General features: G+C 40.2%; 4 protein-coding genes across 4 annotated transcripts; 1 reads left to right on the forward strand and 3 right to left on the reverse strand.

The window, feature by feature from the left end:
* The first annotated feature begins 952 nt into the window (after positions 1-952).
* LOC108960647 (probable disease resistance protein At1g61310) lies at positions 953-1,888 on the forward strand. Its single transcript, XM_039314353.1, has one exon. It carries the CDS (start codon positions 953-955, stop codon positions 1,886-1,888), a length of 936 nt encoding a protein of 311 aa, XP_039170287.1.
* An 859-nt stretch (positions 1,889-2,747) lies between these two features.
* LOC104448434 (3-deoxy-manno-octulosonate cytidylyltransferase, mitochondrial) lies at positions 2,748-7,129 on the reverse strand. Its single transcript, XM_010062248.3, has 8 exons — positions 6,686-7,129; positions 5,175-5,220; positions 4,398-4,484; positions 4,196-4,320; positions 3,939-4,078; positions 3,743-3,794; positions 3,546-3,656; positions 2,748-3,077 (listed from the first exon to the last, which is right to left on the reverse strand). The coding sequence occupies exons 1-8, from the start codon at positions 6,947-6,949 to the stop codon at positions 2,985-2,987; spliced, it is 918 nt and encodes a 305-aa protein (XP_010060550.1). The 5' UTR covers positions 6,950-7,129; the 3' UTR covers positions 2,748-2,984.
* Positions 7,130-7,918: 789 nt separating this feature from the next.
* On the reverse strand, positions 7,919-16,397 carry LOC104448435 (terminal nucleotidyltransferase 4B). Its single transcript, XM_039314354.1, has 14 exons — positions 15,838-16,397; positions 15,436-15,491; positions 15,259-15,370; positions 15,050-15,106; positions 14,762-14,857; positions 14,585-14,655; positions 13,464-13,506; positions 13,010-13,090; positions 12,858-12,917; positions 11,670-11,720; positions 11,403-11,500; positions 11,247-11,295; positions 10,065-10,109; positions 7,919-8,934 (listed from the first exon to the last, which is right to left on the reverse strand). The coding sequence occupies exons 1-14, from the start codon at positions 16,240-16,242 to the stop codon at positions 8,386-8,388; spliced, it is 1,773 nt and encodes a 590-aa protein (XP_039170288.1). The 5' UTR covers positions 16,243-16,397; the 3' UTR covers positions 7,919-8,385.
* A 911-nt stretch (positions 16,398-17,308) lies between these two features.
* Positions 17,309-19,614, reverse strand: LOC104451510. Its single transcript, XM_039314355.1, has 2 exons — positions 18,730-19,614; positions 17,309-18,604 (listed from the first exon to the last, which is right to left on the reverse strand). The coding sequence occupies exons 1-2, from the start codon at positions 19,612-19,614 to the stop codon at positions 17,309-17,311; spliced, it is 2,181 nt and encodes a 726-aa protein (XP_039170289.1).
* Between the last annotated feature and the right edge of the window lie 4,961 nt (positions 19,615-24,575).

Raw genomic sequence — 24,575 nt, forward strand, 5'->3', positions numbered from 1 at the left:
GTTCCAACTCTTGCCAATTGCTTCTTTGCCTCAAATTAGGGGAGATCCAGGATGGTATGGTTCCCAGCTTTTTGTAACCGCGAACCTGTTAACTGAGAACCGACCCTAATGACGCTATTCCGGTTCCTTATGCTTGAGAATAATACGTCAAACATATTCCAAGCACAGACTGATAAAGGAAACAAAGTACTTAGGGAGATCCAGGAAGGGTATAGTTCCCCGCTTTTGTAAGTGACGCTGTTAGAGTTCTTTATGCTTGAGGATAATACGTCAAACATATTCAAAACAGACTGATAAAGACAAAAAAGTAAAAAGTACTTAGGGTTAGCGATGAATCTGGTCAATATCAGTTCAGTTTCGAGTTCTACCTTGCAAGTCCGTTTCCTAAGTAGAACCAGCTGGTTAAGGGCCCTGAACCAGGAATTAAATCAGTCAAGACCAATTCCCAGATTTTAGAATCGAAGAACCGAACCAATCTCCATGTGAACCAGCTTTAAATCGACCGGGTAAGGCTGGTTAGGCCGATGCTCAGTACCCCTACCTCAAATTATAGTAGCGACAAAAGCGAATGAAGTTGTCCTTTGATTCCCCGCAGGTTTTCCACTAGTAAATTCCACCAAGACAACCCAAAATCGTGGCTGCATGCTTCTTTTCTTTCTCTACAGTCCTTCCGTTTTCATTCTTGTCTTGCCCCTCGAAATCTAATTAATTAACACTCAAGGTAAACTGAGGTACTCAATTATCGGTAACAGTCAAAAATATAATTGGCGAAAGCTAATGTTGATATATCTAGATAGCTTGTCTGTCTAATTTATATGCCCTTTATATCCTTGTAGTCTCCCTTCACATAGAAATTTAATTCTTTGAATTGAATTTTCTAACCTCTAAAAAGTTATGTACACAGAAGTACTAATTAACAACATTTTCCCCCAATGCTTGCAGCAGTCTTACTATGGATGTCAACAAATGTTTGGGAGTTGCCGATAATCTCTCGAGTATTGTTCCGAAGGTCAAAGACTTCGGCAGAGTCAAAACGATTATGCATGCTCTGGAAAGGAATATGGAAATGGTGTCGGCCAAGAAGGCGGACATAAGTATCCAGCTAGAGCTCGAAGAGCAGAGACCGGGAAAGAAAAGGAAGAGAGAAGTTGATTTGTGGATTCAAAGAGCAGGATCGATGGAGGATCGAGTCCACAAGTTAGGACGAAAAGTCAAAGAGACGCATTTCCTTCTTCGTTTCATGTTGGCGAGTCAGGTGATTAGTCTTTGGACTGAATTGAACATATTGCACGAGAAGGGTAGATTTGATCACGGTCTTACGCAGGATGTGAAACCGGCCCGCGGCTATGAACTGCGGCCAGGTGAACTAGTGGGACAAGCTTCTCAAACAAAAAGTAATGAGATCTGGGATCGCTTGATGAAGGAAGAGGTGCCCCGCATGGGTGTTTGGGGACAGGAGGGAGCGGGCAAAACCTTTCTCGCGAAGCACATACATGATCGGATAGTGCGAGACTGTCCAAGATTCGATGGTGCTTGTTTGGTCAATGTATCGCAAGAAGGCACCATTGGCACGATACAAACTGACATCGCGAAATATCTCGAACTAGATTTGACGGTGGTGAGCGCCGTCTACTGGGGCGCAAGACTGAGGGAGGCATTGCAGGGCAAGAGACTCCTCATTATCTTGGACGATGTTGGGAGACCTTACTCTTTGGAAGAAGTGGGTATAACCCTAGCGAGAGATGGATGTAAATTGATAGTGACGTCACGATCGAGGGACGTGTGCAAGCAAATGAATTGCCACGAGCTTGTCCATGTGCCTCACTGGTCAGAGGAAGAGAGATGGTTAGGGTATGAGGCCGTCGATGATTATGCCTGGGAACGTTAAGAGGGGCGCGATCATCTGCGGTTCCATTGAGCAGCCCGGGATCTGGAGATGCCTCCGGTTCGAGGATTTTAGAAGCACCTCTCTTCACATCATTGACGTTTAACCTTATGTAAATCACAGGGAATTCTTAGTTCTCATTCTTTTATTTTCCATATCTTTGCAGCATTTCAACAAGTTTGATGTCTAAACTTGGACATCTGGACGAAAAGTTTTCTTCTTGTTGTCTTTTTTTGGGTGGGGGGTTTTCTCTTGATGGCATTTTCATTGACCAAGCTCAGCTTGAAAGTTGGGGGATCCACCAATTGGCTTCTCCCTTTGCTTATTCATGTTCGAATTTAAGTGCTTTTGGTATAGCAAAAAACCAACTATACTGATTTGACACATTTATCCTAATCTTTTTTCTTGTGACACATTTACCATCTCGCGCACCCTCTGCTCTCATTACCCGACACCATCTCATGGAGAAGTGAAACAGATTTTTGAGCAAGAAAATTACTTCTTCGTAAGTAACCATGGTAATAGTGGACAAAATGCATATGCTCCTTCGTATGTCTAATAAGCTCTAACGACTTATCCCCACATAATACATCCTCTGAAGAAAACAAGCCGAAAGTGGTCCAAATATCACAGTGACATCCATTTTATTAACAACAACAATGGGGTGAATTTTAATAATCTCATTTGGAGGCATTTCAGATTCGATAATTGGAGAACTAATCATTTTTCAATCTATAATCATTTCCTTAAAAGGAGCCACAGGTACGCCTACATTCTGCAATGTTTCCGCATACATTAGCACTCATCTTGACTCTATGCACTGTAAAGAACCAGAACCTACAATCAAATGATACTACCATCCGCCACAAGATGCTTGTAATCCCCGTATTTTGTAAATCATCCGAAAACGAGTAAATAGCTCTACACTATCTTACGAAGCAAAGCACCACACAAAATCAGTGCTCTGCGTCTCACGAATTCTCTCACACTAAAGCTGAACAAGGCGGAACTAACTTTGAGCAAGATGAAGTCTGACATCTCCAACTTACAAGTACATGGTAACCACATGAAAGAAAAAAGAAGAAGAAATCTCACCTACCTAGGACAAGTTCCTTTCAAGCATGTATGATTCTATTTTCTGAACATCTTCTGGAGTATCAACACCGTGAGCCTCATGATCAACCTTTATTACCTGTTTAAGCAAAAGAAGGAAAAAAGAGCCGTTCAATCAGAATGCCAGAAAAGAGACAACTTGCTTGTGTTTCATTAGCAGTGACCCGTCTGAGATTCATAATGTTAGCATACAAATTCTGGTATTGGACAAAAGGCATCCCGATAGTCTCAAGAAGAGACGTGATTGAAATTTTAGCAAGAGAAATATTTATCTTGAAGATGAAGATTTCCCCAAAATGGTGTGAGATTGACTTCCTTTAGCCTCAAATTACATGAGGAAATCCACAAAAATAGAGAATTGCACCAAATGCCCTTAGCTAATGAGATGACATTCAAAGTTGTTCACTGATAACTTATTACTTTGGCCAAAAAACCAAAACTGGCAATTTGTTTCATGATCTTCATAACATTGACAACATTACTTCTTTGTCTTCTCCAAGCAGCTTGAGGATTTACCAATCAAAAGAGAGGAAAAGGTCCGGTATACCTTCATTTTATAACCATTCTCCAGAACTTTAAGCTGTTCTAGATCCTCCTCAAGCTGGAGTGGGGTAGGCTGAAGCTCTGGATATATCTTTAGAAACTTTGAATCATAGCTCTGTGGAGATCAGAAACAAAGATACATCAAAGCCCACATTGAACAATTGTCCTCTCCAAACTTAAAGAAGCAAACTGAAAATCTACCTGAATTCCAAGATGAAGCAAATAGGGAAACTTAGGATTGACCTTTCCAGACCTGTTTGATTCAGGGAGATGAGTGCCATCATGACAAACAATTATATACACAGATAATTCTGAGAAATAGAGAGATGAGTATAGGATCTCAACACACAATCATAGTAGAGCATAAGGGTGATAACAGGGATAAAATGACACTCACTTGTTATGTGGAATTAACCCCCTAGAGAAGTAAATAGCATAGCCACGATTATCTACTACACATTTAACACGATTTGGATCAAACGCATCTTCAGGCTTTAACGAGGTAACTGCAGTGCTAAATACTGCATCTGGAGCAGCCTGCAAACACCATAAGTGTTAGAAGAAGAAAACTTCAGTTACGGTCAAAGAATTAATTTGTAGCAGTTGGTAGCAACCTTCCATAAGAAATAGTAGCAATAAGAGAAGTCCATTTACCTGCAGAGCTTTAACAACTCCATCAATTATCTCGGGTTCGATAAGAGGCTCATCCCCCTGGATGTTGACAACTATGTCATACTTTTTGTCAAGCTTTTGTAGAGCTTCATTGCAGCGTTCAGTGCCTAGAAATAATTACAATAACATAACTACTCTCCAAGTAGGTCAACATCACAACAACAGTAACAACCAAAAATCTCACCATTCCGACATGATTCAGATGTCATTATCACATCTGCACCAAATCCTCGACAACATTCTGCTATCTTTTCATCATCCGTTGCCACAACTACACCCAAAGGAATTAAGAATGAGGAAAAAAACAAGTGCATGCATGTATGACTAGTACGAAAACAAATGAGACACTACATATGAATACCATACAGAGATGCAGAATTTCAGCATTTGAGTAGTGTGTTGAAAAGAATTACAATTTCACCAATTCTACAAGTTCATAACTGGATCAACTAACTACAATTTTTCAATGCAAGATCCTATTTTACCAGTTTCTCAAAGTCATACATGGAGAACGAAAAACTAGCTGTTGAGCCAAAACAAAAAATGAAAAACCAGAGAGAGAGAGAGAGAGAGAGAGAAGCAGAAAATTTTGTAGTCAAGTAAAATAGTTAAATATGTAATCAAGTTCAGGAATAAAACACGATATTTTACTGCAGAAGCCAACTAAATGAGTTTTGCCTAAATGAAACATTTAAAAATTAAAACTAGTTGCCAGGAAAATGGTGTAATCCTGATAGATTACTGGTGCAATGAAGAGGAGAAGAAATGCTTTAGGGAAAATAGCTCGGTGCCCTATGTGTAGCATTGAGATCTCAAGAAAAATGCAGTATCTAACTATTGAAAGAAAGGCGAAAATCCTTCATAACACACCAACTTGATGGTTTGTGAAACTATCTGGGCAAAAAAATTGCATGAAATAGAAATCAAATCAGATGTACTAATGTACAGGGACCAGACATACCAACATGATCCAAAGAAGCAGCTAGTTTAGCTCTCTCCCACGTTCTCTGCCATGCAAACAAACAGCAGCTCAATAAGCCATATGGAAAAAGCAGAAATCACTATCTAACTTTGAAAATGAACAAATCAATTTTCAGAACCAAATTATCCAATCACAACAGGCTCAGAGAATTGTCCTTTTCCTTATTCATATTGGAAGTCTCATGTAGTTGACATGACCGCAAATTGGTCGTCTACATCTAAAAGACACATCCATCTGCCTTTTAGCCCACAGCATAGAGAATATTTCTATCTACTTTAGTAGAAGTATTACATTTGTATAATGAGATTATTAACTTAGCAAGAGATTTCACAACTATAAATAAATGACGTAGGCCAATTAATCCATCCAGTCTTATGTCTATATAATTTGAGATAGCTCGTCTTGAGATATCCTTTGTTTCTTTCTTGAGTTGGCATGGCTTTTAGAATCAAGTTGCCACTAATCGTTCCTCTCTATTGATCCGTTGCTTCAGTAAGCACCAAAAACTTGGCTACTTTCAAGCATATGCAAGACAATCTTCTCAAATCCAACTTATTCATGGATATAAATGAAAATTATTCTCCAGCAAGTACTTAAAACTGATAATGGCAAGGAGCAGGTTTGTAATCTTGCCTGCTTCCTTGAAACAGGAAACTGGAAAAAATAATATATACATACACATATGCAATAGGATCTACAATTTAATTTATTTGAAAGTCTTTTGGAAATTTACAAGTTCCTGTGTTCTGCCATTGTCTTGTAAATCCAGTGATCAAATACACGCAAAATTTGACCTTCATTTGGCCACGTGCATCATCATGTATCCTGATCACTATACCAGTCACTGCCTAACAACTTCAAACTCAATTCTTGCATGCAATCAATTATAGTCGTAATACAAAAGGCCTGACAGAGTGATCCATCCAATGAAGATCCACAAAAGAGGGCACGTAAAAATTTGTACTTCAGCCAGCATCATCAAAATTCCTCTCTAGTTACATTACTATAAACAAGGAAGAAAGACAAACAGATATAAGAAAAGGAAGCAAAACGGAAATGTGACAAATCAAACAAGAGAAGCATAAGATTTCAGTAAATTTGGGATATTTATATTATATCTTTACCGGCCAAGAATCCATTTTTCCAACTGAGACAACTATGTACTTAATTCCACAAAGACCCTCAGCTTTTTTTTTCTTTTTCTCTTTTTTTGTAAAACAAATATGTGCTTATCCATTGAAATTCTGCGCACGACTGAGAAAAAGACTGCGTAACAGCTTCTTTCTCTGACAGGTAACAACAATTTCACATGGAGGCTTCCTATTCTTCTCGGGCATTCAAGATTGTCCATCGAGATTGCAATTACATAGCACGGACTCGAAACGAAGAGACGGGAACACCGGATCAAGACTGTAATCGGTTCGAACATGGGCAAAGCAATGAGATAGAGTCGATCCACAATTCAAAATGAACCACATTAAAAAAGAAACCTGGATCATGGGCTTGCCCAGAATGGGGACCAGAGGCTTGCCCTGAAACCGAGACGAAGCGAATCTGGCCGGTATGATGCCCACGACCCGGCTCCGGAACTTGGCGGCCCTGCCGAGATAAGCCCGAGCGCCGATCGCCGCCGCGACCGCCACGCCGGCGACGATCCCGTGCACGATCCACGCTTTGGCGGTGGAATACGAAGAAGACGAAGACGACCCGGACGACGAGGACGACGACGAGGTGCAGATCGACATTGGGTTCATGTCCGACCACGCGACGGCGCGACCCCGACGGTCGTGCGAAGGTTACTTGTCCGGGTGGGTTTGAGAGCTTTGGAATTGGCGGTAGTTTTAGCTACGGTTGCTGCCGACGTTGCTGTTAGCCTGTGCATATGCACGTGCGTCGTCTTCGCTGGATTTGAGATTCTACACAACTCTTCCCTTCTTTATGCCTGTAACGTGGGTTTGAGTAGACTGCTTCGATCTGGCTGTGATTGGAATGACTTAGTTTTCCTTTATTTGATGCTATGAAAAATCTAAAACTAGTAGCCGTATGACAAATCATGAAAAACTTCAATGAAATATAATCGTGATAAGGTAATCATCCGTTAGTTTTTATTAAATTGGATTAATATTACAAAAAACAAATCTCAAAATGGTGTGATAAATTTAAATTCAGCGGAAACTAATAAAGAGTACATTTGTCACAAATATATCAATTTAGATTAAAAAGTTAATTTGTGATAAGTTTACTACATATATACTAATTTAGAATTTTTTATGATATTTAACCTGTTTTCCCTTTTTGTGCAGAGAAATCGAGTTGAGAATGAGCAAAGATGAACATGAATGAACTAAAAAAAAGATAGATCATCAACTAATTTGTAAAATTCAGTGTGGATAAATTTTTGACATGGTAACCACGCTTGGCTAAATTGGTTTATATCTAGAGAGTAGAATGAAGCCATAATGTGTCATCAAAGAATGCAAATGCCCTACATGAGGTCCTGTGTTCTCGTGGACGGAATTAGCACACAAATACACGAGCGGAGTAGGAAAATATAGGGGAGAAAAGAACTATCAAGGGAAAAAGCATTTTTGCGCGCGATAGGTGAGGAGTGCGGCCCTATTAGCTGCTAAGCGGTTGCACTCCACGGGAAGGGCGCTGTACCAGTCCGGTCGCACTTATCGATGGTTCTAAAATCACTCTCGAAAAGTATTGCACGCTGCATAAACAGAGAGCGGCTCAGAAAACTTCGTAGTTCGGTCACCCTGTTCTCACCTCGTCCCCTTAAGGATTCAAGGTGGAGACATAAAACTAACTGTGAAACGAGATCAGAAAACGGAACCGGAGTTCGGAAGGATACATTTTTTTTTCTGGGAAGACATGTAAAAGAACAAATTACACCCGCTAAGAGGACTAATCATGCAAGAAGGAGATTTGCTAAACATCTTGGGGTCATAAAATTATCAATTCACAGCTATCGTGACTCGTGTATTCCCTAGGACTGAAAATCTGCTGTCCTAAGTACATTTTTTGCACGTCTCTGGTTCCAACAGGCTTGGCCTCAGTATGGGCAACCGCGAAAAACTTGCCCACAAAGCCTTTGAGGGTGCATAATTACACTTCCGCAGTGTGGCTCTCTCACACTCCATCGAAACCTCCTGTAAATCCATGCACGAATCACCTTAAGATCTTATTATCTGTTCCAATTAGAATCACTGCCTTGATGATGGCTGTAACCATTGGCCTTATACTGACCATGCCTAAAATATTTCTTCTTAGCACTCTTCTCTTTCTTAGTGCCACTCTCTTCGTGCCTAAGATATTTCTTCTTGGCACTCTTTTCTTTCTTAGTGCCATTCTCTTCACGCCCTGGCATCTCCACTCCTCCGCCTTCTTTAACCTTCTTCTTACTGGACTTCCCCTTGGGAACAGATTTTCTCTTCTTGGAAGGTTCGCTACCAGATGCAGACACTCCACTTCCCCGTGGCAGTGGCTCTTCCTCATCATCTAACTGCCAGTTGCAAAACATCTCTGGCGGATCTACAAGGTTCAGTTGTAATGATTCCCCTGCCCCAGGAAGCAAGCTACTAAAAGTGACATCTCCTCTAGAACCACCTTTGCGATCAACCAGTACAGGGTCCGGTCTGATTAACAGACCAAGAATGCTCCGGTTGGGCCCAAGGCCCATGATGGCTTTGGTATTCGTCAAAGTAGTGAAGGCCATTGCAAAAGCAGATCTAATCTGTAATTACAAAAATGCATCAGCAAAGATAAACTCTCTCCCTTTTGAGTCTACAACGCCAAAAGATTATCCCCAGAGTCGACAAGCATAAGTTTGACAGGCCAAAAAACAAGCGAAAGTTTAAAAAGTCAAGAAAAGCATGAATATGAAGCCCTGACAAATAAAGAGACTGAAGAACAGCGACCATAGTCTACAATTAGTTAGAATCAATCAAACCATTTACCGACAAGTAACAATCTCATACAACCACATGCCAGATGGTACACAAACCACCATGAGTGGTATGAGCAGCAGTGAGGATCCTTCCATTTTGTCCATTCGCAAAAGTAGACAACAAACTCACTCAACAAAATTCACAATTATTTGATGAGTATAAAGACTGAACTACATGGAGGCATTAGAATCTGGAGATGTAACAATTTGTAAAATATGCTCGAGGCTTCTTATAAAGATAAGGGGAATACGCAGAGATTACGCTTAGAAGTGATTAACACTACTTGAACACCTTGATTTGATACTCACAAACTTACGGCCACAGTATAATAACAATTTAACTTGGGAGGGTTGGTAGTTCATACCAACAACAAACGGAACAGCACAAACAACTGCTGCCATAGCTATGAGTTTAATTCTTAATAAAGGAAAAATTGTAGCGCTTAAAACACCTACGGATACAGACTACACTCAGCCTTCTCACACAGGAAATGTTGTGCACGTATTTTACTTGGGAGGGTTAGTAGTTCATACCAACAACAAACAGAACAACACAGACAACTGCTGCCACAACTACGAGGTTTAATTCTTATAAAAGTAAAATTGTAGTGCTTAAAACACCCTATGGTTACAGAATACAGTCAACCTTTTCACACAAATGTCATAAATGTATTTAAATTGGGAGGGTTGGTAGTTTATACCAACAACAAACAGAACAACACAAACAACTGCTGCCATAGCTACAAGTTTAATTCTGAATGAAAGTAAAATTGCACTGCTTAAAACGCCTATGGATACAGACTACAGTCAACCTTCTCACACAGGAAATGTTGTACACGTATTTAAATGAACAGAAATTATGGGACACCCAAATCCAAGAAGTACTCACACAGAAATCAGATGATTCAGGAACAAACCTGGAAATAATTGAAAGAGTTCTTTCCAATGTCATTTTCTGGAGTCTGGATCAAACATAATAAAACAAAGTCAATGCCATGGCAAATCCATCAAAAAGAAATTTTTTTGCTCAGCAAAGATCACCACTTATTATTTGTGAGACACCACTTATTATTTGAAGAACAGATTCTTCATGTAATGAAGGCGCCAAACCCGGCCATGTCCATCACCTACTCAAAGATGACTCTCAAGGCCCGCTTAACTCCTCAAGTTAACTTTGGAGACACAAAAAGGAGAGAAAAGGATCTGGTTCATTCGACCAAAGGAGAAAGAAGAAATAGAAAAGAAATACCAAGCATGACAGGGTGGATCAGTGTTCCCCACCCCATCCCACACCACTAACCCCACTCCCCATCACCAACCCACGCTCCATGCAAGGTGAACTTTCCTCTCCCCATCCCAAGCCTGTATTTGATTATGCCGGATGCCCAGCTCCACCTAAACTTTCCATATTAAAAGGACAACCTTAAATCTGACACGATCCTAAATGATAAAGATCTTGATGGGGATATCTGGAAATGAATGGTTTAATTAAATTATATCAGGAATATGTAATATCAAATCCACCTGAATGTCTATTTTTACAAAATATTTCTCAATTGGACATAGAATTTTACAAGACAAAACATGTCTCAAATAATTAACATAGTGATTATAGTCACAGGAGCATAAAACATAAAGAAAGAACTCATTTAGAACTAGCAAAAAAGAAAAAAAAAAAAAAAGAGTGAAATGAAAATTTATATGCAGGGCAGGTAGAGGAGGTCCCTGTCATGGAGCAAGGATTTTGTCCCTATCACCACTTCACACCCATGCCACACAGTGAACGGCTAGCAACCGCCACATTTGGGACAGGTCTTGCCACCAACAACCCCCCCCAAAAAAAAAAAAAAAAAAAAATGCGAGGAATTTTGCAATCCCTCAGAAAGAAAGATCCTGTTCATCTATACTTCTGTAATCAAGCAAAAGCAGGCGGAGCAACCAAATATTCTTTGTCCTGCTTGGGATTAACATCTGCCACTATAGGCTCACTCAAGAATGAGAACATTCCAAATTACTGCATAATACTTAAGATGGATCTCCAAGAAGTCCCCTGTATATTTAAACTGAAAAAAAAAAAAAATCAATACTTATGAACCAACCTGTGGATCCTCAATGGAGATTAAGGATGGCCGACCTTGGTTCAAAAACCTGATATGGAAGCCAAGACTCGTGTATAAAGAATAGTGTATATTATTTAATAGAATAATTTAAAGACAACGCCGATGAGGAAAAGGTAGTTCATCATAATTGGTTACCCTTTGTCCCTCTTCAAATAAAATATTCCTGCCCCTCTGCAAGATACACCAACATCCGACGTGTTTAGCTTCCGTCCATAGAAATCAAAGAATTGCACCTGGTTTAGGATGGACAGAAACAAGGTTTCAAAGTCACTTAAGATCAAATAGAAAGTCATGTATTCCAAGCAGCAAAACCTAGAGTAAGACAATTGTCTTGTGCAGGTTGTTGGAGACTGAAAGCTCCATAAATTTACTCATGTATTGCACTTGCTAGAAAGTACATACCAATAGCACTCCCAAATTATGTTCCCGAAAAGCTTCACGCTCATTAATACTCTGTAGCATAAGTGGAAAACATAGAGAGGGTTAAATATAAGGAAAAAAGTAATATCAAAAGGCTATCACACTGAGCCAATCATTGCAATGACAGTCATGTAGAACACAGAAGAATCCATAAGCAGAATGAATGATCATAATCAACATATCAATGGAGCTTATCATCATGGCAATGTAAATATTAAATAGAAGGATAAAATTGTTTTAACACAGTCTAAGTGACTACAACTAAAAGAAGGAACTTAAAGAAATGACGCTAAAAGAAATTCCTTCCGACTTCTTCCAGTCCTGCCTACTGACTTAGTTATTCGGTTGAAAGCATTCAAAAAATAAAACAGAAGACGTATTTAAGAGACAAGCCCATGTTTAAGTGAGCAACATTTAAGCAATTACCTAACACAGCAACTTAATCCACTGAGCTCTGAATGGACACAGGGGAACTGGAAATTGAATGTGACAGAGAAACTCTCTAGACTACATTTTTCCAGACTTGATGGTAGAACATATCTCACTGGCTTCCTGATGTCTCTGCTGGACCTCTCCAAATGGTTTGACATTTGTAAATAACATTTTTTTCGACCCTCAGCAAGATGACAAAGAAATTGCTCACATTTCAAACAGCAACTGCCAAATTACATTGCCACTCTGACAGAATGGTCAAGCTACCATTTAGCAGCATAAACATAGAATTCACATGGCAACGTGCTCTTTTAGTGCTTCTAAGAAAAATTGCATGATTTTTTTCTACAGCAAATGACAGGCAGTTTAGCAAGTTAAGACAAGCAGAAAGGCATCAATCCACTCCGTCTATTGGAAATGTCAGACACTCAATGTTGTCCTTGAGATTACCGCACAAGAGTAAGTTCCAGAAGACAGCATAAAATTGTTTTTACTGATACTGAAAAAGAACAATTATATTGAATTATAATTATTCAAGTAGCCATGACCAAATTTTGTATTGGAAATTTTTACCTTAGACAATTCCCATTACTGCTGTATTTTATAAGCAAAATGCATCATTTAAGAATCGAATTTCCAAACTCAGCAACCATTGTTTAAAATGAGAATATATGGAGGCACCAGATACAAATCTAAACTTCTCCTCAAGATAAAATCATGAACTCAAAAATTGCTTACCCGCAACATTGCCATCAGCATGGTGAGGAGGGCATAAGATCCTATACCCCCGGAATAAACCTGCATTATTCAAGCAACACTTGGATTAAACGGTGATCAAAGGCAAAAGAGTTACTGTAACAATTCTCTAGCAAGACGTAGTCAACTGGCACCTCATTCAGTTCTCTCTGCTGCAAAAATACTTTCAAGATGAGACATAGAGGTCGCAATGGAGGCCACTTAGATATAGCATCCTGACAGAAAACACAAATTAAATATTTCAAATCCCGAAACATAAAAATCAGCTGACAAATAAATTCATCCTACCATGTATATAGGCAGTAAAAATGTCTGTACAAATTAGACACATGACAATCATGTATCAACAACAACTCAAAAATTCAGATCCTTAACTTAATTCATGGGTGGCAATCCTAGATCTAGATTATACCATGATGGAAAAATTTTAGGAGCATCTGACTATTGGAGGAATGTTTTAACATGTCTTTTATTCAGCACTGCACAATTCTCAATGCTTCCATCATGGTAAAGAAGCTTATCTTAAACAGCCTTGCCACTCTCTAAGCCTCGACAGAAAAATATGGGAAGAGGAAATAAGGGACGAACCTTAATGAACTCTGCAGCTTTGGGTCCATTGTCCACATCAAAACTGTAGGGCATATAAATTCACAAATTCATCAGCAGCAAGAGATCATCGAAAAACATGCTTCAATGTAAAATATAATGAAGAAAGACTGCATAAGAAACAAAAGCCTCAACCCCACACAGTAGAAATAAAAAATCTAAAGTACATACCCTGCCAATCGCATATCTATATGTCAAATTAGCATTAACATTAATCATAAGACATTAAATAGATGGAACCTCCATGTAATCAGAACAACACGATGACATCAGGAAATTACAAAGTTTCAAGCATGCACCAAAATGAAACTTCTGGAGAAACCCTAGCAATCAAAAATGGAATATCTTAAATCAAACCATCGCCAAAACGCTTCTTCAAAAGAAAGAATTGGAAAACGAATTACAATATCAACCAAATGACAACAAAAAATCAAAAAATCATGTCATGTATTTCATCTCATCACATCACATACTTAGGGCCCACAAAATGCAGACAATGATTGAAAACAATAATGAAAAATGAAATAAACTAGAGGCATACTAAAAGCTTAACTCTACAAAGATTTACCTCAATGCCACAGCTTTTTACCTCTTACTATCTTACATCAACTTAATCATGCACTCATTCATATACAGCACAAGAAGATGCCTGTTTGTTCCTTTCTACCTTGGTTGAAGTTTTGAGTTAATCACTAGGGAAAATGGACGGCTAAACAGACTTTTCATATATTTGGCATACAGGACATTCTATGTCCATGTTCCAATGTCCATACCTCTTTCAACTAGGTTTGTACCACATGTCTTCATTTGGTATTGGTAGCTAATTCAAAAAAAGCCTTCCATATCATGACATCATTTGAAAAATTGGAAATGTGGATTGCAGTAAAAAAAAAAGCACAAGAGGTTAAATTGAACTAGAAGAGGGACGGAAGTGACTGATTGCAAAGAATATAGTACAACTAGAGACTGCCAGACGACCAGGTCTAAAAAGTAAACATTTCATATTTGGCATGCATGTTAGATACCACAAATAGGTCCTAAAAGTACAAATGATGCAAATTAACTTCCAAATGAATGATTGAAGAAGAAAATAATTACTTCACCTTATATCAAATGCAACACCACTTTTCTTCTCCACAAATTTAACAATCGGGACACGTGCTTTTCCTATCACCTGCGAAATTTCCAACCGCTTCAGCAACTAGAAGACTGATACTACCAAATACATATAGAAGAATACAACTTTGACACGAACCAAAACTTCAAAAAGGGTTCCTGACCTGCATATTTTTTGCGATACCCTTTTGCGACAATGCCCTCGATAGGGCCTGTAATCCTAATTGTGGAGTTCTGATACCTGAATCTAGGATCACAACCTAAAAATGGAAAACTTTCAGCTTCCAACAGTTCATAATAACAATATACCTTTTGGAAAAAGAACACAATAAATTCATAAACATAACCCACATGAAGATGGATGGTATCAGCAGACTAAAACCTAAGTACAGCTTCCAGAGCAACATTAATCCAGTAGGAGAAAAGATAGTTCATAGAAAACACTTACTTACATCAATATCACTGGTTGGAAGATAAAGTCCAGTTCGGAAAGACCCGAAAACCTCTACCTAATAAGCATGAAGGTGAACATAATACACAAAGTTACATTCGTATCAATATGCATGAAGCATGAGCAAGTGTGTACACACACGCACGTGCATGTGTGATTGCATATTTCTTTGGGTGTGTGCTGAGAGAGAGAGAGAGACAGAGAGAGTACATTGCAACTAGGCCATATGTATTTAATGACACCAAAGACAGATTTAATAGCTTCATTCCTCGAGGCTTGTTCTTCCGGAGTTGGTGATAGAAAGTCACAAAATCCACTATCTCTGCAGTGTCAACACCACAGCACAGTTCAGGTAGTAATTCAAATTCATTCGCCGACAAGCACTACAGCATGACAAGTTTTTTTATAGCCAAAACATAAACACGCTTAACACAGAAACGCAACTACGCATGAATGCAACACACAAAAGTACTAACTAAATCAAAATTTGACTCAAAACACGGAGAAAAAAAAAGCTTTTTCCTTAGAACATTGATTGCTTGTGCTATAGCAGATGATGGATAGTTTCCTTATCAATGTACCACATGCACCGTCAGCCTAACATAAAATTAACATAAGAGAGGAGTTAACATGCGTTGGGATTTAGTCACGCCATCAACTTGAACTCGGAGGCCATCCATTCGTCCGCGCTCGCTTTACAAGGTCAGTGAACCTCATAAGTTGCATCTACACCTACGTGAACTTGCAGCCAGGGAGACGAAGACATACTGCCAATCAAGCTCAAACTACAGGACTACCTTTGTGTAATTGAAGCATGGGGCTCTCGAACCTGCTGTTCCCCCGGAACCACCCGCTCTCGAGCCTCGCCCCCGTCTCCCTAGCCGGCGTCTTCGGTTCGGCCACTTCCGCCGCCGCCGCAGCAGAGGCGGGGGCAGCCGAAGCCTCGAGCGGCTCGGGCTCGGGCTCGGGCTCGTCGCCGACGTCGAGGGAGAAGTAATCCGGCGCGGCGGCATCGGAGGGATCGGAGGGGAGCGGCCAGAGGGAGATCTCGCTCCTGAACACAGAGTAAGGCTCGCGGTCAACGGGCGTCGAGGGCTCGCTGTCGGCGGCGGCCGAGGCGGCGGCGCCGGAGGACAGAGAGAGCGGGGTGAGGGTCTCGTAGAGGTAGCCCTGAGGCGCGATGTCCTCCTCCATCGGACGGCGGCCGGCGCGAGAGAGAAGTCGAGAGGGTTTTGAGGCGGCGGAGGAGCGATTTAGCGAGCAGAGCAGGATTTAGCGAGGCGAAGGTTTTCCGAGTTGTTGCCGCTTCTGCAACCGCCTGCACTTTTTCCCTTCTTCGTTTTTTTTTTTTTTTTTTTTTTTTTGCCTTTTCTGGAAGGTGGAGAGTGTTGTTTAGGGCTTTTCGGTGTTAAAACGGGAAACTGCCGATGGGCTTGGGCTTTTGCAATCGGAAATAATTTGGGCCCACCAAGATTGTGCAATTTTGGGCGTGTTTAATAATCATCCCGATTTTTTGCATTTTTATGATCTTTTGTTCTCCGATAAAAAAAAAAGAATAGAAGTCCATTAAATAATGTCAACTAATTTTTTTTTTATTTTTCTAAATAGAAAAATAATTAGGAAGTAGATTTAGAATAGAAACAACAAGTAAAAAAAAATCTATTTTTCGTTTTTTATTCTTAATAATTAAAAATGAAATTATTTTCAAGAACAAAAAAGTTACCGAACGCACTCTTACATATCAACCCAAGTTTTTTCCATAAATTCAATATACCCATTGATTCAAATTGCAATAATTACACAAATGATCTCTAAACTTAGTCTAACATATAATGTCGTCCATGAACTTTTGATTTGTTCAATGTTGTCCTTAAACTTTAGCTCAATGCGCAATGTTATTCTTGAAATTTAGTTCGATCAATTTGGTCCATGAACCAAAAGTTCAACGCCTAGGTTGAAAAAGTTAATATTTCAACTAGAAAATTACATATTAGAAAAAAAGTTCAAAGACCATTCAAATTTGAAATGTTCATTTTTATGACTATTGCCGAGAAATTCTGAAATCTCTAGTGCACATAAAACCAAATCCACAAGAAACATCTGGTTTTTCTAGTTTATAAGCTGAAAGAAGCAAGACCAAGGGCATGCATCCATTTCCCCTCACATGGGAGCAAATAAACACGGGTTATACGCTACCAACCGAGAAAAAAAAACATGGTTACACGCTTATAGCGTAGAAATTATTATGGACCTAAAATTCTCATAACGGCACATCATCGACCATGGCTGTTACCATCTGATAAGCTACGGAATTCCGAGACCTCTTGGGCATGATACAAGCCCCGTAGAACCGCTGCTGTAGGAAGACGATCGCTGCAAAAACGAGTCCTCCTAAAGGAGTGATCACATCCCATGCAGTCGAATAGAAGTCTCTATCTGGAGTTCCATAAAGGTACGACCCGTGGAATTGTGGCGAGTAGGTTCGGGCCCTGTAGAGATCGTACCCGTGCGGCAGCAGCCGAACCAAGGTTGTTCCGAGGTAGAAAGAACTCGAGAGGGCCCTCTCAGATGAGTTCCTGAAAACATTGAGCAGAATCTGAGGCAAGAGAAAACCATCCAAGATAAGTCCTACATAACATTTCAAGCCTCCCAAAATGGAGAAGCCCCGGTCATCAGTTGTAGAACTTGCAGTATCAATGGCCCTGTCATCAGAACGGCTTCTCCAGCTAAAGATGATAGCCACCAGTGCTCCGATGCCATATAACAGCAAAGAGACGATCAGAGCCTTCTTTTCTTGGAACCACAAGCCGGCCCCGACCCCATCCTTCTTTCTTGCGACCCAAGTCCGCTGGAGAAGATGGAACTGCATCAAGAAAGCTATCATCATGGCTACCCTCACCACCACCTCGTTTGTTTCGAGCCATTGACCACTTCCGAGAGAACTGTGCCGCCTGTTCCGTTCGTCCAGGAACAAGGCTTCAAAATTGAGCACAAGAGGGAACACATGGCCTAGAGTGAGAATCACGAGCATGGCGATAGAGACGAAGGGAACCACCTCGGGGTGCTTCTTCACGTGAAGGATTTGTAGGCCGATGAAGATACATAAGAATGTACTGGAAGCAAGGACAAGAAAGAGCTCGAGGTCCATCCCCCGAATAGACCGTCTCACTTCCTCCATATAAGGAGAATCAGAAGTTACGCTCTGCCTCTCAAAATGAAGAGGATCGGATGGGTTCCTTGTGCTCTCGATGGTTCCCACGATGTGATCTTGCTTTTTCTTTGATAAGGGAGGAAACTGCAGTCTGATTAGGATTTCACAGTCCGGAGATTTGTCAATTTGCTTCTCCCCAGTCAAGACGACACTTTTACATCCCACCATACATAGGTCACCAGTTTCGGCATTGTAAACCCCTTCTGCAGAAATCTCTACTAGATCATTTGAACTCCAAGATTGATTATAAATGGCATTTTTGTTCTTGCGCCTCACATGTTGCAGTCCTGTGAAGCCATATGATATGAGATGTTGAACCGGGAATTGCTGCTTGAGGTTAAGTGACTGTCGACAGTAGAATTCTCATGCCTGGAAACCGGCATGCTATAGGCATATTGTTTATACATTTGGTTGCCAACAAAGAGAGGGTAAGAATATCCTCTGCCTATTTCTCCTTCGGAATTCTTAACCAACATGTAGAACCTCATATCTCGAGAGTACCAATTTGGATATTTTTCTCTCCCACTTTTCAGATCATTCTTTCCTGGGCACAGCTTTCTTACTCTCTCGGTTTCAGTATACTTATACTTCAAGTCCGGAAACTTCCGAAAACTGCTTCTAGTGCCTCGGAACATGATGTCTGGGAAAAAACCCAAATCCTTCTCGCTCTTCTCGCTCCATATGTGACCTAAAATGCCATCTCTTTTCTCGATTGACCACACTCCTGGGAACACCAGCTCAATGCGGACTGAACAATCCTCAACGCGAGCAGTTGAGAAAGATCCTGCCACGTTGATTTGACAAGCTTTAATCTGCAGTCGGTTCTTATTCTCGTCCCACATTGCCTCTCCAACCAACATTGAGTTTGGATTAAACTTTCCATGGTACCAAAAGTTGCTATCATTGGAAAATCGCAGCAACACCCGCATCTTCCGTTCACCTTCAGAACAACTGATTCCATCAAGGGACATGATAGGGGGCAAATATCCTAAAGGGCCCGAGATGGGTGTGCAAATTTTGACAGGACTACAATCAGGTGCATATTTAAGATAGAGTGCTCTGCCTAGTTGCCGGAAAGCCGAACAGAAGCTTCCACTTTTGGGTGCTATACCCAGTGGAATATTGCTCTTCCCGTTACTGAGTTCCCCAAAAACCAAATTGTACTTGTAATTTCTCCTAGGAAACATCAATAACGATATGGCATCGAAATAATTCTTGTCGTCTGGAGGACTCAAACCCTCCAAAATGCCAGTAAATAAGCTAGTGACATCAGTAGAATTACTTACATTATTGAGCTTAAGCACAACATCAAGACTGAGAGGGTCACCTTGACCCGAAAGAGAGGAACCAACCATACAGAGCTTCCCCGAAGATTCCGACCAGAAACCTTCTAATCGGAAAGTGATGGGACCTTTAGGGCGTGCATGGAAACACTCCAAAAAGTGTTTAGGCACACTGTACGGAAAGTGTTCCCTGGGAACAAAAAGGAACAAACGCGTTTGGTTGCGTTTTGTTCTTTTTGTTTTTTTATTTCTGGAACAAAATAGAAACAGAAAAAGAAACAAAAAAGTTGTTTCTCAGGAAAAGAAACACTTCTGGGAGAAACAAAAGAACAAAAACGTCTCTTCTCTCTCTTCTTCTTCTCTTCTTCTTTCTTCTTTTTTCTTCTTTTTCTTTTGGCCGGTCGCCCGGCCCGGCCATGGCCGCGACCGGCCGCCGAGGCTCGGCCTCGCCCCAGTCCGGCGAGGCCGAGCGTCGCCGGCCCCGGCGAGGCTCGGCGTCGCCGCGCGGGCGAGGCCGAGCGTCGCCGCCCCGGCGAGGCTCGGGCTCGCCGGGGCGAGCTCGAGCTCGCCCGCCATGGCGAGGCTCGGGCTCGCCGGATCTGGCGAGCCCGAGCTCGCCCGGCCAAGGCGAGGCTCGGCGTGGCCGCGGCGAGGCCGAGCCTCGCCCAACCACGGCCGGAGGCTCGGCCCGCCGTGGCCGGGCGAGGCTACCGGCCGGAAAAAAAGAAAAAAATAAAAAGAAAGGAAAAAATAAAAAATAATAAAAAATGTTTAAAAAATTAAAAGAAACAAAAAAATAATAAAATTTAACCAAACGTGTTTTCTGTTCATTTTTTATTCCCGGACCAAACGTTACCAAACGCGTTCTTTTGTTCAAAATTGTTCTGAAGTAAACACTTTTTTTTGTTTTGTTCCCAGGAACAAAAAAAGCACAGAAATAAATCCATGCGCACCCTTAGCTTCCATGAGGAACATAGGCTGCCTTTATAGGAGTGGCTCCTAAGCATGCCTGACCATACATGTAGTCTCCTCCATCATAGTAGTAGTAACCCAAGATTCCAAATCTCAGGTTTGCTTCGACCTTGAGCACCCCATCGTGATTGGTCTTGTAGACGTCACAAACTAGAAACGAGAAGGAATTGGATTTTGAAGAAGAGGAAGGTCCTAAAATGTTTCTGCCACCGGTGTAGTAACCAACTTGGTATCCGGAGAGTGGCAAGGTGGTTTTTGAATACACGTTAGGAGTGGCTTCAAGGACGGTTGAAGCACAATGGTCGGAGTAAGAAATTTGTTTTGCAGATGCATGCCAAGATGGGTTCATGTTCAAGGAGAGAGAGATACACAGTAGAGTGAAAACCCATGCTGGCCTAAAGGATCTAATTTTAATAGCCATTTGGTGAGAAGGAGGAGAGCTTGTGAGAAAGACGAAGAGATCGGTGACAATTTATAGTTGAGAGGAACTTTCGTGGTAGGACTTTAAGGACCATATGTTTTTTGGCTTTGTTTACACAAACTTCATCTTCTGATTGAGAAGAGATATAAGCCAGAGGCCTACCAGATGAATCATGAGTCTGATTTCCAAGTTGATAGAGACTTCCATAAGTTTGACTAGGCATCTGCTACAGTACAAGACATGGCATTCAAAAGATGAGATTTTCACCACAACCAAGGACACTAACTCTTGTGCTTTTTTTTGTTCGTTTGCACAAAGAAGTCAAGGCTTCGAGTGGACGTTTTGGTTGGACAAGGATTTTCGTTCATCAAATTGATTTATTATCGTGAGAAAGCATTACTCCTTTGCAATAACAATAGTGATGAATAGTACCGCTCATGTCATACCTCGAATCCTAACACAAAAGGGGATAACACAGCCGTGCATGTAGCCTCAAATCATCAAAATCCAACTCTCAAAAGTTCCTGCAATAATGCTCTTGCTCTAATGGCCACTAAGTGATGAACCTGAAAAGATTGAAAAAGAGAGGAGTGAGCAATCATAGTTCAGTAAATAGTACATATCCTATAAGTAGATCAAGCCTTTACATTACACATTTAGAACTCAAAAATATGACTCATTTATGTCAATCTAACATATTACAAATTACAAGAATAAAATGAATTATATAATACTTCAACCTTGCTATATCAATAGCATAATTTCATGTTCGTTCATAATATCAAAACAAATATCACTAGATCAGTTCGATAATCGAACTGGTCATATCTCATGTTAACAGTTCATTCTCTTAATCAAACTTGTATCACACATCAATAGTCTGTTCCCCGATTAATCACATAGCACATGACATCTCAAGTGACTCCTACAAGACTATATCACCTTGTAGCACTTAGCTCTTGAATAGTACAAGACCCTAGAAGTGACTCCCACGAAATTACGTTCCTATGTAGCACTTAATTCTTGATTACAAGGCTCCAAAGGTGACTCCAATGAAATTATGTTATCATGTAGCACTTAGTCTTTAATCAACACATATCAATAGTATAAGGCTTTAGAGGTGACTCCCATGAAATTATGTTATTGTGTAAAATTTAATCATTTACCAATCCATGTTATAATTGGTTTCACAAACCAAAAGTCCAAAACATAGCCTTTCACTAGTTAATTCTCTCCACAAAATCAATTCAAAATCCATATCATAAATCAGATTCACATATCAAATCAAATCACATTTTACAATTCATATTCAAGTCAACCCAATTTTTCACAAAAGTGTTCCTTAAACCCAAAATATATTCCATCTCCCAACTCCGTTTGTTGGATATCTAAAATTCATTTCTCATACTATTTCAGAATTCATATCTTAAAGAACCCATGTCATAAATCTGTTCGCAACTTTCACAACACCTTCCATTACACATTCCTCTCATCATTCTCAAAAGAATAAAGACTAATAAATGCCCAATCCAAAGTAATTCATCAAATATGATATGATAGTACTTTTACTTTTTAGTTGCTTCACAATGTGCACATAATATACCTTATATTTTTCATTTTCGAAATATGAGTTTACCAATTAAAATAATAGATAGCATCACTCATCTAGATATGCCCCAAACCAAACTACAAGGCTCGCTTGAATCAACAAACTCCCAATCTTATCATATAAGCGAAAAATGGCATCAAAATCAAGTAAAACGCTATTTCAACTATGGCTTAGCTAAACGAAGCTTAAATATTGACAAAGTAACTCCTATATGCTAAAGAATCGCATATCCAAAGCGATTAATCAAGCTACTAGTAACACAAAGCTTAAGCGCAAAATTTAATCATACTATAACTCTCTCCATCGAACCCCATTTCAAAAGAACTTATAGTCAATGGAAAGCCATTTTAACGTATTATAAGAACCCCAACTTGACCATCCCAATATCAAGCTGAAAACCAACAAAATATGATCCCGAAATTGCTAGACGCACACTATTCATCACACGTGAGAAACTTCGAAATTTTATTTTGAACAAATCGTAAGCTCAAATCAAAATTCATAAAATCTTGCGGCTCCACAACATTTTAAACTATCATTTCTACATATATATGCAGCTCAGTAACTCAAAAATCAGACTTCACGACTCAAATCTCATATAATTCCAAATTTCAAGCTTTAAAACCAAAATTACCCTGATTGATAGAACAAGGGATGTGAGTGCTTACCGAATGTTGCATTATATAGTACCATGACGCGAGTACACGAATTCCTCCCTCTCCTTTTTCCTCTTCTTCTCTCCCCAAAGCCCCCTCTCTCCTGCACTCCTCTCTCCTCCTTTTATTTAAGCCAAGCGTGACTCTCCCCTTTCTTTTACTTTTCCTTTTTTTCTAAGTGAGTCCCACCACCTTTTCTTTTGACTTATTATAAAATTTCAAATATCTCCCTTGGATATTGGTCTGCGTCTGATCTTACATCATTCTTTTATTTCTCTATGTCTCCATTTATCTCTCAGCTTAAACAGTGAAGCCCCTAGATCAGACCAATAAAGTGTCGGATGTGACAAAGTCCGATAACATACCACAAGTTTACCTTTATTTGATAACTAGATCAGACCAATAAAGTGTCGGATGTGACAAAGTCCGATGACATACCACAAGTTTACCTTTATTTGATAACTAGTGTATTTGAGTAAAATACAATTCATACTATGTGTGTACTACGTTCAATCAATAATCTTATAAATATTTACTTTAAATTCACAGCGGTACTTACTGTCATAAACGCTTCCCAAAACCAAAACAAAGAGACGGCTCATTTATTGATTCGTATTAGATAACCTCGTGTCATCATGTCGACCATCGGGTACTCTGATGAAGAGATTTCCTATTCTTTTCCCCCGTCGCTTAAGCAAGTGCACAGGGCTCGCGGGGGCAAGGCCGGACGAGTACATTGAACAAAAACACAGGATGTCGTTGTCCCCTTTGTCACGAGGTGGATGGCGATGTGTAGGAAGACTTCAGAATTCGAGCTTCGAAGTCAATGTCAACGCAGAGGACGAGGCCTCCTGCGAACGAAACAAGACGGTAAGGAGAAGGCGAGAATTTCAAAGCAACTTTTCCAAAAAGTCATTTTGGAGCGGAGCACTTCCTTCGACACTTATTTGACAGAAACCGAGGATAGCCAATAGGGACGGAAGAATCCCATTTTGCTTCCCCTAATGCCGGACCATGCCTCCGAAAGAATGGTCTCGCAAACGCTACACGTCTCTGGGAGGCCACAAGGAACACGGTTAGATTAATTACATACTCAAAAAGACCCAGACTCCGAATCTTGTATCGATGATGAAATTAGTTATAAAGGCAATGAACCATGAATAAAAAATAAAATAAAAAAGCAAATGGACATTCCAAATCCTATAATTGATTCCTGACAATTATGGTAATAGAGCGATTGAAATATCAGAACATCCAACGCGTTAATGCTTATTATTTGACCAAGCATTAGAGGTAAAACCGTACTAATGAGGACTGAGAAGCAGAATCACAGAATCCTTATGATTCCATCTTCATTTCACTCGGCTGACCGCCA

This window comes from Eucalyptus grandis, chromosome 6, assembly GCF_016545825.1.
Source record: "Eucalyptus grandis isolate ANBG69807.140 chromosome 6, ASM1654582v1, whole genome shotgun sequence".
Taxonomy (NCBI): Eukaryota; Viridiplantae; Streptophyta; class Magnoliopsida; order Myrtales; family Myrtaceae; genus Eucalyptus; species Eucalyptus grandis.

Coding starts and splice junctions, on each gene's coding strand:
- LOC108960647 (XM_039314353.1), top strand. CDS start 953: ATGGATGTCAACAAATGTTTGGGAGTTGCCGATAATCTCTCGAGTATT.
- LOC104448434 (XM_010062248.3), bottom strand. CDS start 6,949: ATGAACCCAATGTCGATCTGCACCTCGTCGTCGTCCTCGTCGTCCGGG. Junction 3,795..3,938: donor GGGTTAATTCCACATAACAA/GTGAGTGTCATT, acceptor TGAATCAAACAG/GTCTGGAAAGGTCAATCCTA. Junction 3,078..3,545: donor AGAATGGTTATAAAATGAAG/GTATACCGGACC, acceptor TTGCTTAAACAG/GTAATAAAGGTTGATCATGA.
- LOC104448435 (XM_039314354.1), bottom strand. CDS start 16,242: ATGGAGGAGGACATCGCGCCTCAGGGCTACCTCTACGAGACCCTCACC. Junction 14,858..15,049: donor TTCCAACCAGTGATATTGAT/GTAAGTAAGTGT, acceptor TTCCATTTTTAG/GTTGTGATCCTAGATTCAGG. Junction 14,656..14,761: donor GTATCGCAAAAAATATGCAG/GTCAGGAACCCT, acceptor GAAATTTCGCAG/GTGATAGGAAAAGCACGTGT.
- LOC104451510 (XM_039314355.1), bottom strand. CDS start 19,614: ATGGTTGGTTCCTCTCTTTCGGGTCAAGGTGACCCTCTCAGTCTTGAT. Junction 18,605..18,729: donor ATATGAGGTTCTACATGTTG/GTTAAGAATTCC, acceptor TACTGTCGACAG/TCACTTAACCTCAAGCAGCA.